General features: G+C 30.3%; 1 protein-coding gene across 2 annotated transcripts in view; it reads right to left on the reverse strand.

Annotated features, from left to right (window-relative positions):
- Window positions 1–20,410, reverse strand: part of LOC129959098 (peroxidase-like) — a 49,130-nt gene that overhangs the window by 14,979 nt on the left and 13,741 nt on the right. For both annotated transcript variants that reach the window (XM_056071909.1, XM_056071908.1), the window contains 9 exons: window positions 19,225–19,325; window positions 17,401–17,478; window positions 17,213–17,315; window positions 12,960–13,138; window positions 10,280–10,450; window positions 8,250–8,402; window positions 7,362–7,463; window positions 3,203–3,310; window positions 1,956–2,153 (listed from right to left, as the gene is read on the reverse strand). In XM_056071909.1, coding sequence (XP_055927884.1) covers window positions 1,956–2,153; window positions 3,203–3,310; window positions 7,362–7,463; window positions 8,250–8,402; window positions 10,280–10,450; window positions 12,960–13,138; window positions 17,213–17,315; window positions 17,401–17,478; window positions 19,225–19,325 — 1,193 coding nt within the window. The remainder of the gene's footprint in view (window positions 1–1,955; window positions 2,154–3,202; window positions 3,311–7,361; window positions 7,464–8,249; window positions 8,403–10,279; window positions 10,451–12,959; window positions 13,139–17,212; window positions 17,316–17,400; window positions 17,479–19,224; window positions 19,326–20,410) is intronic.

The raw sequence follows: 20,410 nt of genomic DNA on the forward strand, positions 1-20,410 counted from the left end.
TAATTGTTGAGCAGATTTTTCCTGAATTATGGTAATTTTTAAAAAAATATTGTTTGCATAATTTCTACAATAAATTTTATTGTTGCAATGAAATTCAAAACATCTTCATTGCTTTGTGTAATGTTTAATTGCCCGATTTTCTTTAATTGCTGAAATCTTAGGAATAAAGAACTGAATGAGGTTTCGTTTAGTTATATTAACGTCCTGTTTTAAAGCAATACTAGGGCTATTTTGGGACGAACCGCGTCATTTTGAGCCGCGGTCAGATGACGAGGAAGACATCTGAGCTGCCACCCCCTCTCCAAACTTCCACACCACACCAGCGGAAGGGCGTTTTGCCCTGACGGATTTAACGTGCATCAGACCAGCTTACACGTCGGTTCTTCGGTGGAATAGGGTCTCGAACCTGAAACCTTACCACCAGGCCACCGCGGCCCTGCAACTGAATGAGAAATCAGAAAGTAAAATTACGAAACTACAATAATAAACAACGGGCAGTTTGAAATAGATAATCTAAACACTTACATTTATAATGGCACCACTAAGATGCCATGGAATTCTTAGGCAGATTTATGCACTCAATAAACAGAACAGATGTTAAGTTATTAAAATAGCGCAGCTTTAATCTATGTGCAATTTGAATTTTATCTATGTGAATAGTTTGCTGAGAGAATTATACACATCAAGGAGAGATTTAATAGAAATTAAACACAACTAATATTCTCAACGAATAACTGACAGCAAAAGGTAGATAAAGATTTGAGTTCTCTTAATTATCAATTAATATATTCATTTACCTAAAAGTCAATTTCACAGAGGAAATAATTTGAAAAATATTTATTTTTAGATTCCATAATATTTGTAACTGAATTATGAAACATATTAAAGTCTAAATAAAAGAAAAATAATAAGAAATGAGACTTTAAACACCACTTTATTAGTATAGTAAAAAAAAAAATAGGAAATAATATGTTTTTATCAAAAATTAAACAATATTATAAAGAAATTAAGACGCAACGTCATCACAAGAAGAAATTCTTGGATAATCATTGAAAGTTAAGATATATAAACGTAATCAAAATTCTCAATTACATCGAATGTTCCTTTCAGAGTCTCACTCTTTTACTGTTCAATTTTGACATCCATATCTTTGATTAAAAAAAAAAAATTAAGTAAGAAATTAAGAATATTACAAAAAATAAGAATTAAAAGCTTTATTCTTAGTATATTACTAATGCAACTTAGATTTTTCACTATTCTGGTAGAGTATTAAACATACATATTTTGTACAAATTACAATACTTATTCGTAAAAATCTAGAGAGTTAATGGAAAGAAATTTTCTTCAAGATAAAATTTTATATGAAAGTTTAGAAACAGAAACAACCGAAAGGAAAGTCAACCGATTTGTTATAATGGTTTATTTGCGGCATTCTAGCAGCAGTTGACGGCGCTCTATCACCTTTTAAGGCTTTTTTCTTTCATGTTTATTTTTAAAATCATATTGAATAATAATAGAAATAAATACTAAGCTTAGAAAATATTGAATACAATTTTTTTAAAAGAACCGCTCTTCTTTGTGTATTTAAAAGAAAAAATAATTTTTTTTATCAAAAATCTGGTGGTTAAAACAATAATTGAAAAGACTCAAGCCTAGAAAACAATTTAAGAAAGATATAATTGGTGTAATAAATATCATAAGGTGTAATAAATATGTAATGTAATAAATATCATAAGTGATTATAAATGTAATAAATATCATAAGTGATTATAAATGTAATAAATATCATAAGTGATTACAATTACAATTTACTTTAAGTTTTTCTATCTGCAACTCAGATTTTTGCGACTGTTATTTGGATCTCCATTTTTTTTAAATACATTGATGAAAAGTTTTTTATATTTATTTATTATTTGCCTTCAACTATTCTACATACGCTTTCCGACGAATCTTACCAAATATAATCGGTAGAAATTCTTTATAGGTGATATGTTGATATTCAGCTATGGTTATTTTTCTGCTCTCTTGGTACAAGGTTTCGTCATCCCACTGCGGATTGATCTGACTCAGCTCGGATGCAAGACGATTGTGCTCCCGCAGCCACATCGTATGTACTGTCATCAGTGGCATCAGCAAGTTAACACGGATATCACCTGAAAACGAAATTTCGTAAATTCGTTACAAAATATCTTTATACATGTAACTTTCAGTCATCTTGAAATTACTACGTTTTGGTAATCGCTTCAACAGAAATGGGTAATTTAATCACTGAAAAATCCAAGAAAATAATTAATACATTTTAAATAATACAGGGTGACTATAAAATAACTTTCCCTGTTTTTTTGTTGTTGTTGTTGTTTTTTTTTTTTGGTATCTGCAGCTGAAACCAATGAACAAAATGAAACCACATTTCATATACAGACTGTGGTAGGCATGGGAAAATGAATTCCGCAGAAAAGCATTAATACTAACAGTTGCCAATAGGAGAAATATTGTGCTGCTGTCACGTACGAACGAGGAAATTTGCATATAGAAATTTGCATTCTATATCAGAAGGATTATGTAAAATTTTTAATGCCTACGTGACAGCAGTCCATGCATTCCTTGTAAAAAGGGGAGAGCAAATGACCTGTTAGCAGTTCGTTCTTGACTATTGATGTCTGTTCTTGACTGTTTTTCGTGATTGATTGCTGATGTGTTCTTAACATGGGCCTTCTGCGTGCTTTACTGGTTATACACTAGACAGTGTAATACCGTGGCTGCTCTTAAACAAATCTGCATGTCTTATGTGCAGAACATAAGACGGGCCGTTATGAACATTGAAACTGACAGTTTACAAGCAGCTGTGGAGAACGTCATGCGTTGTATGCAATATGTTGTACACAGGGAAGGTCAGCATATTGAAAATGTTGCACGGCGTCCAGGGGACACTTATATTAATGAATTAAAGATTATTTTCTGTGAGTTTCATGAATTCATTCATAATTGTACTCCCACAGCATCAGTATTACTCCTATCGGAAACTTTTGGTATTATTTTTTTTCCTGCAGAATTCGCTTTTCCATGTCTTCCACAGTCTGCATGTGATATGTGGTTTCATTTCGTCCATTCGTTTTTGCTGTAGATGTCGCCAAACAGGGATAGTTATTTTATGGCACCCTGTATATAAAAATTCAAAGAGTATGTATATAAGTATTCTTACCAGAAAGAAAACAGCTGTAATTAGCATGTTTGGCGTAACAAGCATTTCCAGAATCTTTTGATTCAGGTAAAAGTGTAGTATCGTGAACAATGGAATGGCGCATTAAACCTGTAAAATAAAATATATCAATTCAGATTATTCTAACTTAATGCTGGATTGCCGGTGGAATTTTGTGATACTAACAATCATCAGCACACATGCCCTATGATTCAGAAATCAATCTGCTGGTTATTTATAAGCAATGATAAATGCCATGCCTTTTAAATGATTGTATAAAGAGGAACCAACAGCATTACAAAACATACAGATTAATTTTAAAGTTTGTATGAGATAGAAATTTTGCAATATGATAAGTTCTTACTCTAAGCAGTATTGAGTTAATATTGGTCAAAATAAACAAATATTTCAACAAAAAAGAACTCTGATCTTACGTTTAAATGCACAAAAGATTTATGTATTATTTTGTTACTAAACTTAGTATCTTTCTTAATATAATGTATTTATATCAAGTACAATACAGGTGCGATTAATTATACAAACTTTATATTTGAGTGTGAAAAAGGAAGCACAATAATCATATATGCTAATCTTATTAAAGAAAAGTAAAATAGGCAGTGATACACTGAGTTTTTTGAAGAACTTTACCTTTTCATAATCTCTAGATTGCATTTAATTTGCCTTCCAAACAACAACTCTTTTTATTTTGTGACTATAATAAAACAATCAAATAAGTGAATATTTGATTGATTAAAATAAAATACATGCGAAAAATGAATGAAAAATTAGCAGCGAGTTTCATTTAAACATTGGTCTAATTGGCTTGAGGCCTACAGCAGAATTTGTCTTTGATGTTTTAATAATACCCTCACCTTAATAACCGATCAATCTAAAGATATTGAAAATTATAAAAATATATTTTTCGATGTACAATTTGCACTTGATTCAGAACCGAAATCGCTTAAAACGAAATGTGGAATAAGCCAGAACGAAGAACAAAATTCGATGTATTTATTTTCTCTCTTTGGAGACACTACAAAACTTTTTTAGGTATCGACTGTTTTTTGTTTGTTTTTTTTTTGTTGTTGTTGTTTTTCCCCTCCTTTGCTCTCCTTCTAATAGAGGTCACAAGGCGAAAACGCTTAAATAAGAATTTTTGAAACAGGTCTTTGACAAGGGAAAAACTTAAAGAAAGCCAAATATCTAGGAAGTTAAATTCCTTTTTCCATCGGAATAAGCTAAAAAAAAAAAATAATAATAAGCTAATAAAATGGAAAGAAAGGTCTTCCAACAGTGATGTTTCTTCTCTTTTTCTAAAAAAGAAGAATGCGATGTAACATCTTTTTTACTTTCCTCCAAGGTCACTACTCTCAACAGGTTTGGCTGCGTGATGTAAAAGGGGAAAAAAAGAATTCTTCCAGTAATTCTTATATAACGGTTAAAATAAAAAATTAATTTAAATGTTTTTATTAATGATAGGTGTGCTCGTGGAATAAAAGACTTCAACTTTTCGGTATGCCGGCACGAAGGCTGTAATTACTATAGGAATGATTTTGAAGGATTTAAAAGTGGCTATTTGCATTTAAAGTTTTTTTAAAGCCTGAAAAGCCTAGTTTTTATTTTTATAAGAGTCAAATTAAATAGGGGTGAATGAATTCCTTTGATAAAAAAATATATTAATATAAAGAATCAAAGTTTCTCCTTGGAAGAATTAATACTTTGTGACTCTTGCTAAATGTAAGAATCTAGCAAGGACAAAAAGAAAAGGGTAACCAAAGAATTGTTGCATTGTACTTTAATACTCTATTAAGTTTCAACTATATATTGTAATCACTGAAAGAATAATACAGTGATTATTATAATGAAATAAATATTCACTCTTTCCATATGAAAATTTATTTTGCGTTTTGATAACCAAACCTAGAAAGAAATCTAGTAAGAAATTCGGTTTTTGACATTCTGCACTACTAGAACTGTACTAATATTTAAATCTTTACTTCTTTATTTTAAAACTTTCTCTTTTAGTACTACTTTTTTTTTGAAAGATGAAATATTTCCTCTCGATTTCTATAAATCATTCTTGTTTTGAAAAAATTATTTTAAAAAATCATTATTTGGAATTTAAAATGATCATTTTATCTTTCAGCTAAAAAAAAAAAAATTGTCATATAACTAATTTCTAGGGCTTGATTAATTTTTCCAAATAATTTCTTTTCTTGTTATGTAAAGTTAATCACTTCTCGGATTATACTGATTATTATCCCGAGAACCGGGGATAATTATTAATTCGGGCGTAGCTGAGCTGTGATTTGTTTAATTACGTTTTTATTCGACCTAAAGTTTAAATAGAAAGAAAATACACTGCTTTGATTGGCCACGTTTTGTCGAAGACTTCGTCATTGATTGGCGGGATTCAACACGTGTTTTGCACGATTATGTAAGACGACTGGATTGGACACATGTTTTGCACTATTATGTAAGACAACTGCTCAATAAGTTAGGGTTACTTAATTTGAAAAAAGAAAAAAATAGTAACTGCTTACGAGAGCAAAAGCAATGCAGATGATTTTTCAGACAATGATTACGAAGTAGTTGACTTTTAATATAATGAACAAATATTTAACTTTTTTTTTCATTTGCCCGCGATATTTTGGGAGAATAAACTGATGATACAAATAAATGGTATTAAAAAAATCAAATTAAAACTTGTATATTATATTTTTTTTCAGAAATAATAAAAAAATAGGATAAAAAATATGTGACTTTTTTCAATTTTTTAAAAAAAATATTGATAAGGAAGGCAGTTAGGAACAAAAACAGTCCTTAATACTATTGATAATGGCGTATTTCCAGGAGCCACAGAATAGTTATTCACTACTTATTCTGATTTCCATTCCAGCACAAGGTGCGTCATAAATTCGTGTAAACTTCAAAAATTCATAATAAAAGAAGTAATTCTCAGAAAAAAATATTGTTTTTTCTTTTCGAATGTGATCAAAGAGACATCCATGCATTAAAAAAAAACCATTTTGTATAAATTAAGTTAGCAATAAACACTAGGATTCGCCATTCGATCCCGGCTATTTACCAACTCGAACGTTGGTGGTTAAACTTTTCGTCAAGAATGATAAATCAGTAATAGCATTGCAAAGGTTTCCCGCGGAAAAACGACTGAAAGCGCAAAAACGCTTTATTTCATTGAATGGAATACTGAATTTAGTATAATGTTTTGAAGAAATTTGGAATTTGGAAGATTCGTCCAACCCTCATAAGTACCTAACAAATCACTGCATTCTTCTATGTAACAGTTTAGTGCGGTTTCAGACAGCATTTACTCTGAGTCCTTTCTTTTTTGCTGAGGGTTGCCCCATATCTGGCTGGAAAATCTGCACAATCACTGTAGAACGGTACGTTAAGCTTTTGCATACTTACGTACTTGCAATGCAAGAAGATGCTGTCGTCATCTTCATGCAGGATGGTGTCCCATCTCACTTTGCATGTGCGCATCGTTTCTTTTGGCCAATTTCACTGAAAACCAAGTGATAAGTTGAGGTTGTAAGTTTAAGTGACCCTCACTATTACTAGACTTGATGCGCCAGATTTTGATTGCGGGGATACTTAAAGCCTCGTGTGTACCGAGGCTTCACAACTACTTTTGCGGTACTGAAGATATCATTCGACGGACCATCGGCAGCATCGATGCCAACATGCCATACTCAATTGTAATAGATGTAATGACGCGCTTCACTTTCCTAATAACTTGTGGCGGTGATCATGCTGAATAACCTTTACTTAAAATAGATGTACAGTGTCTTGTTATTGCTATCTGTTTCATTATCAGTTGTTTCCTCATTTGCATGAAACGTCTTAGGATGATGTGTGAGCGTCCTCTTTCGGTTATATTTGAAAGCATTTTTTTACACTTAGGAAAAATCCATGAAAGAAAATTCACATTCGGGCAAACTGACATTTTTTTCTCGAGCAGTGCTTCTTTTATTGTGAATTTTTGAATTTTGCACGAATTTACCACGTACCTTGAACCTCACCTTAATCCTCTTCAAGTCCTTAAAGTAAAAATACTTTGGGATTTCGGTTTTTCATTTCAATAGAATGAATATCTTGGTTTAGAAAGAACTGACATCCAAGTGCAGAAAATAAATACCTTTCTTGCGGGTTCTCAGCCTTTTTCCTTCTTCGTGTGACGCGCCGTACATGTCGGATGCATCGATGTATGATGTCATACGATTTTGTTGTTCTCTTCGTCCTGCATAAAAGCAAAGCTTTCATTATTCATGGGATTATTATTAATATAATCCCATGATTATTTCCTTATTCATGGGATTATATTATCATTTTATTATTTAGGTAATAGAGAATTCTCTGCCATTTGAAAATGTATTGAAATTTAGTTATTCCTAATATATCTACTATTTTCTTATTTTCATTTGGAGGATTAACATTTCTTCCTAAGGAAATTTGCACAGTTTCCATCATGAATATATTATTATAAATAAAAATTGATTTTCTTCTGCAAACGTAACAATTTGAAAATTCTCATTACTCACATTCACTGATATGTTACTCTAACCAAACTGATTTATTTATTAAACTGATATTTTTATTCCAATAGAATCCTTCAATAATTCCCTCTCCATTCTTTATTTATTATTAAACATTAAGTGCACACCCAAATATATCAAACAAAGCAACTGAAAGAATAAAGTTTTTGGTCTAATTATATATAATTTAAAGGGATTTATGTTGCATCAATATCTTGAAGATCTTCATGTGATTCCTTTATTAGAAAACTCAGTTTGCATCTTTAGATCAATAATCCTTACTGAATATAAATGAAATTTGATTAACTGCAAAGCTAAGTTAATTACAAATTGTTTTCCGTAATCGTAAAATGAATAGTAATTGAATGTTAGTTTCTAAAAAATTTTCTAAATGAAATAAAAATTTCGAAGCAGTTTTTATAATGCTGTATTCTAATGTTTCTTTCTTGTACAGTAAGGCTTTCTAGGGACTAAAAAAAATTGTTTCATACCTGGGCATCTTCCGGTAAAAGGCGGACTCCTTAAGAATCCTTTGCAGGTTACGTTAAGAGGACCATAAAGAGGATCATCCTCTGCAATATTAATTCTCATACAGGATGGATGGCGATATTTTCGATCTTTTTCACAGCAGCTGGAATAATTACCTACCATTTAAAAAAAGGATTTTATTAATTTTACTCAGTTCATTATAGAAAAATGTTTTTAATACTCATGTTTAAGAAAAATATTTCAAGCTCCAGCTTTTGCTTCCCATAGTACTTTGGCTCCAACAAGATGTAATGTAAAAGATAAAAGAAATAATTTTATGTCGCAATCAGAATTCCCGTTATTTCATTTTAATAGCTGTATATTGATAATGGGAGATGGCCCTAATAGCATGGATACTAATCAAATGATGAATACAAATAGCGCCATTTCATCATGCGTTTTCTGCCGATAAATGAATACATATAGTATAGAGAAACGAATGAAAAGAATCTCGGCAATTTTCTTGCCAGTAACTTAGTAGATTCCATTTCATTTGAAAAAGTCTGCTTCATTTCAGTGACACTTACCCTTCGAATTCTTATCACAGAAAATATTTCTCAGTTTTTTTTTTCATAGTTTGCAAATGGAGTTTTAAATTTAAAAGCAATGCAGAGGAGTAACAGATATTTTTGAAAACATTTTTCAAAGAAAAAGAATATGGCAAGCGATTGTAAAAACATAATTTTCAAAAACATTCTAGAATCATGTAGTAGGAAATATCCTCCATTTGATTCTTTAGTTAGCCGAAAGAGATTTTTATCGAAATAAAGATACAATACATTCCCGAGTATCCGGCTCGCGACTATACGGCCGAGTTTTCTTTTATCGTAATTAAATGAGGAAGGCAAGGCGTAGCAGAAGCAGTCACCTATTAAGGACTATTTCAAAAACTAAAAACTGTAAGTTTTGACTTTTATCTTAGAGCTACCTTTTCATATCTATGTAATCATTTATCAGTGAAAAGCTAAATACGTTTGCGTCAATTTTCTTAAGAATTAGGCTTACGATTTAGCATTTTGTTTATGTTTCCTGCATTGAAATTAGACATTACAGAATTTGTGTTAAAATGTGAACAGTTCATATCCTTTAACTTACTTTTTCTCTGATAAATTCTTGAAACGTGTAGTGCAGTATATAAACTACTAAACGTGCGACCGCTTTCACATTCTACATGGCTTGAGATAAATGGAGGGCTTAGTACTCAATAAGAAATGAGAAAATGCGTATCACGTAACACATTTGATACAAAAACTTTGGCTTCTGGTATTAGTGGGCAAAGAAATGAGTACATAGAACTCCGGCCTATCGGGCTTTTTTGTTATCCGGTCTGCCCTTCTGCCACATTAGTCAGAATACTCGGGAATGTACTGTATATATAAGCATATTTTTTCCTTCTTTTTTTATATAATTAGAATATTTGCAGAATGTCTGAAGATAATCTTCTCAAATGTTTCAAAAATTTACATGCGACTCAATAATGATTTATCTCCTTAAATATTTCATCTATCAGATCCGAATCAGATGAAAAAAAGCAAAAAAAAAAAAAAAAAAAAAAAAAGAGGGAGGAACTAAATTATAATGTTATTATCAACATTTTTATTATATAATATGTAAGAAAATGAAACAAAATCAGATATTGCAGCCATGCTGTAGTCATATCAAGTTACATATTATTAGTTCATGAAGCAATTATTTTTATTACTTGACTTATTAATGCTTGAAACGTTAACTTTATAAAATAATTTAATTGTTTATAATTTTCTTATATTTCTTACTGTACCAGTTTCCGTAATATAAAAAATACCAAATTGCAACTTTTTTTTGTTGTTGTTTGAGGGCACCGCAAATCAACTTTGCACGTTTTTGTTCGGAACAGTCATAAGCTTGTTTCCTTTAATTTTATCTACATAATAATACAATATTATATCGACATAGTTTCAATGGATTACCTAATTTCTAGGCAAATATTCATTTTAGAAACTAGAAATCTTACCTTTCGTTTGTCCAACTTGTACAATATCGTGATCAAGAAAAAGACCGAAATGGGCAAAGAACATAGTCATATTTGAGTCTGCAGTAGTCTTGTGTGAAAACAACAGATTCGACAAGTACCTAACAGGTGGAAGCTCACCTCCATAAACTGATTGACGAGGAATAGAAACATCTGAAAAAATAAAAAAGAACTGAAAAAATTAGAAATTACAAATAATATTAAACAAGTATTGAGTATAATTTCTTAAAATTGATTATTTTTGATCAAAAATGTTATAATATACAAATTAATATTAACAAATAAATAAATAAATAATTTGAAAATTTTCGCTTCTAGTAAATATTTTAGTTTCGATAAATAGGATCACAAGGGATATTTTGACTGCGCAATCTTTCATAATAAAAATTTTTATACTTTGAATAAAAAATTTTATTAAAATGGATTCATGAAATGTCGCTCTACAGTATCCGTTACTATACTAATCAACCTTCGTCAGTATCAGAACTGATCGTGAACATATTCCAAGTGGTGCCTTCTAGCGAAGAAAACCTTACAGGCCACTGAAAAATTGAAAAGTGAAACCAGGTTTCTGACACACTCCCAAAACGACTTCAACCACCAAACGTAATAACGTAACAAACATTCATAAGTAACGTTTTACACGAATTTATTGCAGTCAAGACATACTTTGATTTGGGAAAATATGCATAAATGCAGTTTTATTGATTTAAGTTGTTGAATTGGCTATCTAGAATAGGTCTCTATGTTTTCACCGAATAAGTTACAGTGTAAAGTGTGGAAATCGAAATTTTTTCGCGCTCAAATTAAAAACAAAATCTTGAAAGAAACGTTTGAGTAAAAAAAAGCTGTAGGTATCAAAAAGGCCAATAAAATGAATTATACTCGTTATGATAGCTCAAATAGAGGGAAGGAATCAATTCTTTTAAAAACAATAAATTAGAAAAAAAAAATTTAACTGGAGCTCAATTTTTGTAATAAAATATTTTTTACATAAAAAGAACGAACTGGTAAGAATTTCAGATCGATATTTGCATTATATTTTGAAAAATTCAATTTTCTTGACGAAAACAGGGCCGTTGAAAAATGCCTGAAACTACTTTTCTCTTAAGCAGAATTCGCGGATCGAAAATAATCTTATTCTTAAAATGTCATTCTCCGATTTCATATGCTATCATTTGAGTTGATTTTAAAAAAAAGTGGTCAAAATTAGATTTGAAAACATTTTATCTTAATTATAAATCTGAATGTTTTCCCAGATGAGCTATCGAAATGAATGCCTAATGTTTTTCGAAAACCAGCAGCCACAAAGCAAGATTTTCTAATCTTTTTCAAATTTAATTTTCACCACTTTTTTTTAAATCTAAAAATCTAAAATTGTTAAAATCTTTTTTTTTAATTTTAATTAACAGAAAAGTATTGATAGGCATTTATCAGTGACCTTTTTTTCTCTCCAACACAGTCGAATTTTTTACAAAAAGAATGCATATATCAATCCGAAATTTTTGCCAGTTCTTTCCTTTTATGTAACATATATTTAAATGAAATTCCAAGAATTTCACGCAAGTTGGAAAAAATAATGAATATTTTTAAAAATTAGCTATTTTTTTTTAATTTACACCTGACATATTTGAACTATCATAACATTTGCCAATTCATTTTATAAGTCTTTTTAATGCCTACAGCTTTCTGATTTAACTTTTTCTTCTAAGATTAATAGATTTAAAAAAAATTAAATGCGAAAAACCGTTGTTTCAGCTTCTACTCTCCCTTTACACTTCATCCGGTAACATATCCGGGTGTAAACTTAGAGGTCTGTTTTAATATGCCAATTCAACAACTTAAACCAATAAAATTGCTATTATGTGTTGTTTCCATCTTTTGAAACTGCTCATAACTAAGTAGAGTCGAAATACTTGCAGCCAACAATTTCGAGACCGAGTAAATGTGACTAGCAAAACTTACCAGCACAGTTGTGTCGTTTCATTCTGTGAAATTTAAGAAGCATATTTTATTGCCCCAATAAAACGTATTAATCGATCGATACCGTTTAGCATTGTTTCACATGGTAAAAGTGACTCGCAAAAACGTACCAGCACTGTTGTGTCGCTTCCTTCTGCGAAATTTAAGAAGCATATTTTATTGCACCAGTAAAGCATATTTATCGGTCGCTACCGTTTAGCATATTTTTTTTCACATAAGATAGTAAAACACGCCATAAGAATGTGACTTAACCTTTTCCAAAACATAGAATCCCATTATTTCAGGAGTTAGTTTTTAGATATTACGATCAAAATAACTAATGCAAATTTCTTGATCATTACAAACACAAAACTTAGTGAAGATGTTATGCAATAAGCAAGGTTTGTTCCTAAAGTTATTTCAGAATTTACAGGGCAGAATTTAACTAATTATTGCTTATCTTTTATCCTGTATTTTAAAACTGTAAATATCGTAATCAATTACCTAGGAAGTCACTTCATTACTTATAAGCTAGTCACATACAACAAACTTATTAGTTTATTTTTTTTAAATATCCCTTTAGATCACTAACGCGTAGAGATAAATGAGAAAAATCGCTTTATTACTTGCAAGATATCTTGTAAATCTAAAAGAAATTAACAATTAAAAAAAAATTTTGAGAATAAATAAGTTCTATTACCGTCTGTGTAAGTTGCCTTCAACCATCTGTTAAAATTAACACCAGTCATTCCCCAGTCAAAGTTTTGTAAATTGTTGCAACTTCCGTCCATTTTTCTGTAGAAAAGACTTTCTTTTGTGCACTTCATCTTCAAAAAAAGCAATTTCTTGCATCTTTTTGGTAAAATCTGAAGACTGACACTAAAAATAACAAATTCACCGAAAATTTCATTTAAAAGCGTATTTCATGATTTTGTAAGCAACGAAATCAAATCATTCGAGGTAAGAAAAATCTTACAAACAACATCCTTTCTTGAATTTCATACCTTTTGTATTTTAAGTGTTAAACATTTGAAAGAATTTTGAATATAATTATAATTATATAGTAAAATAATTCCTCAAACGATGAAGTTTTATTATATATACATAAAAGAAAAATCCATTATATCCGCGCCATTCAAAGTAAAACGCCTATTATAAGTTTTATTGTCTCTACTAACGGAATTCCAATGAGCTTCGTGGGCCTCTTTAGAATACAGAAACAACAATTTCTTATCTGTTGCACTAAGGTATTCCTCGCTCGGAACAAAATGTCCAGCAACTAATTTTTAACATGAGCTCTAAAAAATTGCTGACTTCTCATTCTACGAGCGAAGGAATAAAAATCTTTAATGTCTACTGCATGCCTTCCAAAGATACCTAAAATTCCCTTTTCAAAACTGAAATCCTTAAAAAAAGTCTCTTAGTGAAAGCAGTAAGGGAAAAATTTCTCACATTTCACTCTTGCATTCTGATGCGAACATTCATTATCTGTTTTTGGTCTCCATATACATATCATGTCCTCCCGGAGAAAAATAAATTGAAAAAAACTCACATTATATATATATATATATATATATATATATATATATATATATATATATATATATGATATTTTTAGCTTAATTTAGCCCATATTGACTTCATTCTAAAATATTCTCCTGTTTCCTGATCCCATTCCACTTTTTCTATTTAATTAATTCAACATGAGTTCTAAAATTGCTGAATCGGCTAAAAGCTGACACGTTCCTACACTCCGAGTGAAGGGATAAAATATTGATGATATAAACAAATTCCACTAATCCCTATTAAAATCTCACAGTATATATTCACAGGGGTAAAATTTTCATGAGCTTTTCCTCATTTCGTGTTGTGCCGTTCTGTGTTGTGCTCTTCGCTTCTGCTTGTGCAAAAAATCATGGCTTCAGGGACGGAAACGAAACAAGATTAAAAAATTGAAAGTCTCTTCACTGTCTTCGAAACTGCCTTCTGCTTCAAAAATTATTCTTATATATATATATTATCAGCAAGGATTAAAATACCATTGCTATACGTCAGTATACTTCTAAGAGAGTGTTCATCTCTGTAACAGAAAGAAAAAAAAACTGTGCATACTAAAACATGCACATGAAGCACCGCGAAACTTTCTTGAGAAGCTCTACGTGACCTTCGCGAAACAGAAACGTGACTTGGACGATGCATTTTAATTTAATAAACTAAGAAATAAAGAAAAGAACATTGACGTTTAAAATATTGTCTAGGAATTTTTCAATTTTTTTTTCTTGGCCTTGAGGATAGATACGTTTTAGCACTTCATTTAATTGAATAGAGTTTGAATTGAACAGCTGTTATGTAAGTTATTATGTCACATAAACGTGACTGCGTAAATTTGTTTAATTTTTTTTTTAAGTACAGGAACGAAACCGCTTTTAAAAGCTCATAAAATTGATTGATATTACGAAGAATAACATTTTTTTTTATACTTTTAACAAGGATTTAAAAAATTGTTGATGTCACTTTCTCAAATGAAATGGGATTTGATTGTGATAACGTCGTTTTGATTTCTTTTATTTAATTAGATTAAAATGTATATTCTCTAAGCCCACAGTGCCATTGCATTTCACAACGAATTACTTTTATGGAATATTTACAGGAAAAAGAAATTATCCTCTTTGAAACTTTTGAATGAAATGTTAAATCTGAAAGAATTAGTAATTATTTAACATCACAGTCTTAAAAATTTTTTCTTTATGCAATAAAATATTAAAAAGACTTCGTTCTTCTAAAATATATTTGTGCATGGTTCAACAGTTGCTAAAGAATAACGATATTTTTATTACAAAAAACAAACTCGTTTTGTAAAGTTCAGTTGCAATAATCTATGTAAAACTTATGATGCATGAAAAATTATCTTAGCCCTTTATAAGGAACTTACAAGCTTTCATTAAAAACTATTTATTGATAAAAATGGAAAAATTATTTTCGTATTCATTATAAAACACCATAGAAATATTTATTAGTAATCTCACGCCAAAGCTTTCTCCGCTGAAAATATAATTAATAATAAAATTATTTCATTTTAATTATTAATGTATTGCTTTCAGTACTTTTGTTCATTATTAAGCAATCAAAAACATCATACATGAAATATCATAGAAGGTTTCATTCATCAATAAGTTAGTATCTTCAATAATAATATAAATTATGTTATCAAAAGTATCCGGATACTGGCGTATTTACGTATTTATCCGAGTTTCTACAGAAAGGCTGAACGAATATACCTTTGAATTTCAGCAACGTAAAAAATATATATGAACTCACATTTTACCGGGAAGATTCGTCACGTAGGCATTTATGGGACAGTCCAAAAATTAAAGACGAAGAAAAACTTTTTGGCTCATTCCACTTTACAGACAGCAGATAATGATTCGAAATGTCCGAAATGGTTTCATCTGCTTTGAACAAAACTTGCATGCCTTTTCGTAAAAAAAAACATGTAAATTCGGAAAAAAAATGAAGATTTTTATATAAAATTTTTAACATTTCAGGAAATTTTTTACTTGTAAAATATAGAGTTTTCAATCAAATCATTTAGAATGTATGCCTGGTTGTTATAAAAGTATTACAATTTCATGTGAATTCTATAAATATTCGAAGCAATATTAGTATTTTCGAAAATAATTTTTAATTGCAATGTCACAAAATAGCATAATTTTATAACATAACAACCCCCTTTCACACTTTTCAAGCCAGATATACGAAGTGACATATAAAAATTCAAGCTGAATATCATTAAGATTAAAAATGTTGTCAGCATTCTAATGAGCTGAATTTCAAATGCTCCGCTCTAAGAAAACCCAAATGACAAGGGTTTTTACACAAAATGGTATTCATTAAATTTGAATCATCAGATAGTCAAAATGAATTCTATAAAAGAATAGAAATATGCAAAATAGCTCTTATTAATTAGTAACGTAACATAAATTGAAATAAATTAGACATTTCAAATAACAGAACATTTTATTAGGTTATTTATTATTGTTTACACAAATGTTAAACTTTAAACACTATGTAACTTCATTTTCAATATAAGAAAGGCAATAAAAATAGATTGTAAAATGCGACATCAGATTTTTTTAATACGATTGTTCAAAGATAATTCCTTCAATTTTTGTGGAGAAATTTGGAAAAATGTGTCAATTCGAAAGTGCCCGGAAGTATCTGATTCCCATAGAGATTCCTGAATGTTAATATCCTTCCTGTACTGCACTTTTCTACTTTTTGAAACTAAATATATTTTATTGGGAAACCATTTCGAAAGTAAAGAAAGCTTACCATCGAAATTGGTAAAAATATTTATATAATTATCTTGTCTGTATATAGGATTTTTCCGTGCATACAACGAATTCGATGCGACAGTTTTTATTTTCTTATCATCCATTCACTCATCCTATTCGAAGAATCATTTAATTGTACAACTTTTTGCTTTGATGCTATTTTTTTTTCTGAATTTCGATATTCAATAATTCGATCTTACTTTTACAGATTTTTTAACCTTCATTCGTTAAATATACAATAACATTCAAAACGTAATAAAAATATCCTTTTCAGATGTTATATGTATTTTAAAAGAGTTTTTTTGTTTGTTTTTTAATTATATTAAAGTCCCGTCTTAAACCTACACTAAGGGTGTTTTGGGACGGACCTCGTAATTTTGAGCCGCGGTCAGATGACCAGGTCGAAACTTGGCTGACATCCCTTCACCAAACTTTCACATCCCATCAGCGGGAGGACGTTTGGCTCCGAGAGATTTAACATGCACAAAACCCTTTTAAATGGCGGCTCTTTGGATGCATCAGGCCACGAACCTAAACCCTCCGGTTCCGAAGCCGAGATCTTACCGCCAGACCACCGCGGCCCTTTCTTTTAAAAGGATACTAAGCATATGGTCATTACCATTGTTTAAGTGATCTTTTTACTGTTTCTAGAATAAGTTCACAATGAGCAAATTCCCCTGATGTGTTATCATATTTTCCATTTTCTTGTTCTCCGTAGGATCCTAAAAATAAAGAAGGAAAAAACATGCATTCTTTTCTTTTTCAAAACGATTGAAAAGAAATTTAAATTACAAAGAAAAATTATACCTATCAGGGGGAGAAGAGTTTCATTTGCATTATTCCATAACCTTAAAAACTCTTCTCTTTCTTCACTGGTATTATAATCTGCAAAAGAGAAGAATTATAAACTTACTTTAAGAGTTTTCAAATATTCAAGTTTAGAAATATTAACGTCAATCCTATTTAATATGTGTTATTTTCACTCGGCTAGGAAAAAACGCTTTTATTTTTATCTTCATGATGATGGTGATCAAGCTTATAGGTTGTATCGAACGAATATATTAATTCGTTTAGTTTTTAATAAATAAAAAACGGATGAGGGTAACTTTAATATAAAGATACTGCTTTGTTTTCCAATTGAATGATTAAAAAAATCATCAAGCCGAGATAGCTGATTGTAAGATATTATATAAAATAGCCCTAAATTTGCTAAAATGAAATAAATCTAATTATCCTCGGCTGTTTATTTTCTCATCCTCTTTAATTTTAATCTTGAATGGCATATTTTTAATATGCGTTATTTTCACTCGGCTAGAAGAAAACGCTTTTATTTTTATCTTCATGGCGATGGTTATCAAGCTTATTGGTTGTGGCGGATCCAATATATTCATTCGTTTAGTTTTTAATAAATAAAGGATAACTTTAATATAGAGATGCTGCTTCGTTTTCCAAGCGAATGGTTAAAAAAAGATCATCATGCCAAGAGAGCTGTTTGTAAGATATTATATAAAAAATGAAGGACCTATTAGAAGAAAAAAAAAATTCTGCTAAAAATCTCGATTCTTTAGAATTCAGCTTCATTTTGAGAAGTGGGAAAAGAGAAATAACTTAACGACCCTATAGCGGAGATACATTATTTAGTAAGTTACTGCTGTCTGAAAAAGCAGATAAATAAAAGGAATATACAGTAAAATCTGTTTTTATGCGGTAGATAGGGACCCATAAAAGAAAACACACAAAAAAAATATTCGGAAATTTCATAAATACTTACATATAATAAACAATTTTGTACGACCTACCACAGAATTTTTTTTATGCGGCGGACAGGAACAGCATAAAAAAGTTGTACTTAGAAAATACGTTATTTACGAAACACATGAGAAAGTGCTTCCAAACAAAATAAATAATTAAATTACACATGGAAGCATTTAATTTCCAATTATATACATGGAGAAGTTTTCAAAATGCACATTACATAATTCACTGCTACTCATCATAGTCCAAAACGGAGATGGACTGCTAGTCTGTTTAATATTAGATTTTTTGTTTTTAATAAAATTGCTTTTCTTTTCACTTTTTTTTTTTTTGGCTACAATTATTCATTTTAAGGGTGTACTTATGTCTAAAAATAAAATAAAAACCATAAAAACTATATGCAAATAGAAACAAAAGTAATTTATTTATCTTTAATATCACTATAAAATAAATCCTTAACCACGTGAATCGTGGATAAAATTCGAAATACGCGGAGTATGCTGCTAGCGCGTCGAGCGAAAATAATTGAATGTGCATTGTCAGGAGACTGTTTAAAACGAATAAACAGAGCGTCTTGAAGCGCACATGTATATGTACGCTGATAGAAAAAATTACAGTACTGCCAACGCCATTGAAATTCATACACAGCATAAAAAAATCGCACGAAAAATATCGTATAAAAAAGAACCGCACAGAAACAGGTTTTACTGTGTCATTCTGCTCATCATCGTTTAAGACTTGTTGGATTACTTTATAGATAAATTTATTATTTAAAAATGCATATGAAAAGACATCATTTATAAATTTATCATAAATAGTATTTTTTAAACAAATACAAAAATAATAATCACTTCGTAGAAAAGAAAGAAAACTCACGCCATAATATTTCTTCATTTGTGTTTAAAACAGGTTCTGTAGAACGAGAATCAATGAAAGATTTCTTTAGTGCTATAAAAGTGACGCCGATTGTAAAACACCTAAAATAATGGATACAAAATTAAAACAATGAAGAACATATTCTTAAAAAGTCATAGATGTGAATAAGAAATCATTTTTAAAATACTATTAAGACACCTCATATGATAGGCATAACAAGAGACAGATAGTAATTAAAATATAACAAAATTTATTACTTGAAACATTTCAAAAGCGTTTATTTTCTTTCGATTCCCTAAATGAAGCAAATGTAGAGGAGGAAGAACGTTATACGAATGACTGTGAAATAAAACATTATTATTGGGGGATTAGACCACCGTTTCATCGAAATGAATATTATATGATGTGGAATGAATACATACAAAAAAGGCACATTTAAGAGAATTCAAAACCATTCCTCCTGTAGATTTTCTCTACTTGCAAAATTATCACTGGAGACGGAATTTCAGAATGAAGTGTGATCATGAAATACCATCATGAATATATTTAAAGATGTTCAAGGGATTAAAGAGACTAAGTGAGATCGTCTATTTCATGCTTTTTGAACCACATTTGAAACATGCTGATTTTCATAGATATGTCCGTTATTGTATGTGTCTCCGTAAAAAATAAAATCTAAGCGAAAAGACGACATTATTCACAAGCATACTCCGAGAGCGAATGGATATAACCTCCCTTCAGGTGAGATTGCTTTAAAATATTGTCTTCTATGTTGCAATGTTCAGGCGACGCACTCGAGAGTAAAGCATCTATGGTCGTTCTGTATTCATAAACGCATCCATAGGTCAGAAGAATGAATGCTGTGTTGTTTCATCAAACAAGATGACGTGTTTTCAATGTCGTGGTGTCCAGACTTGATGAGTTCTACAGCATTGTGAAATGCCATCAAAAGTAAACACCACTTTATAGATAAAACTCAAAAGTAAACAAATGACAACTCAGCAAAAAACATTTGTAACTAAACATTGCAACCCTTTCTATCATTATGATAGTGACGAGGAACTGTAGATGGCTACATTTCATAGGCAATTTGTGATAACAATGGAGAGTATTGTTTGCCCACGGTTTCTAAAATCCTCCGCGCTTTTGCTCATGCATTAGATGGGTTTCATTCGGAAAAAGGGGA

The sequence above is a fragment of the Argiope bruennichi genome, chromosome X1 (assembly GCF_947563725.1).
Source record: "Argiope bruennichi chromosome X1, qqArgBrue1.1, whole genome shotgun sequence".
Lineage (NCBI taxonomy): Eukaryota > Metazoa > Arthropoda > Arachnida > Araneae > Araneidae > Argiope > Argiope bruennichi.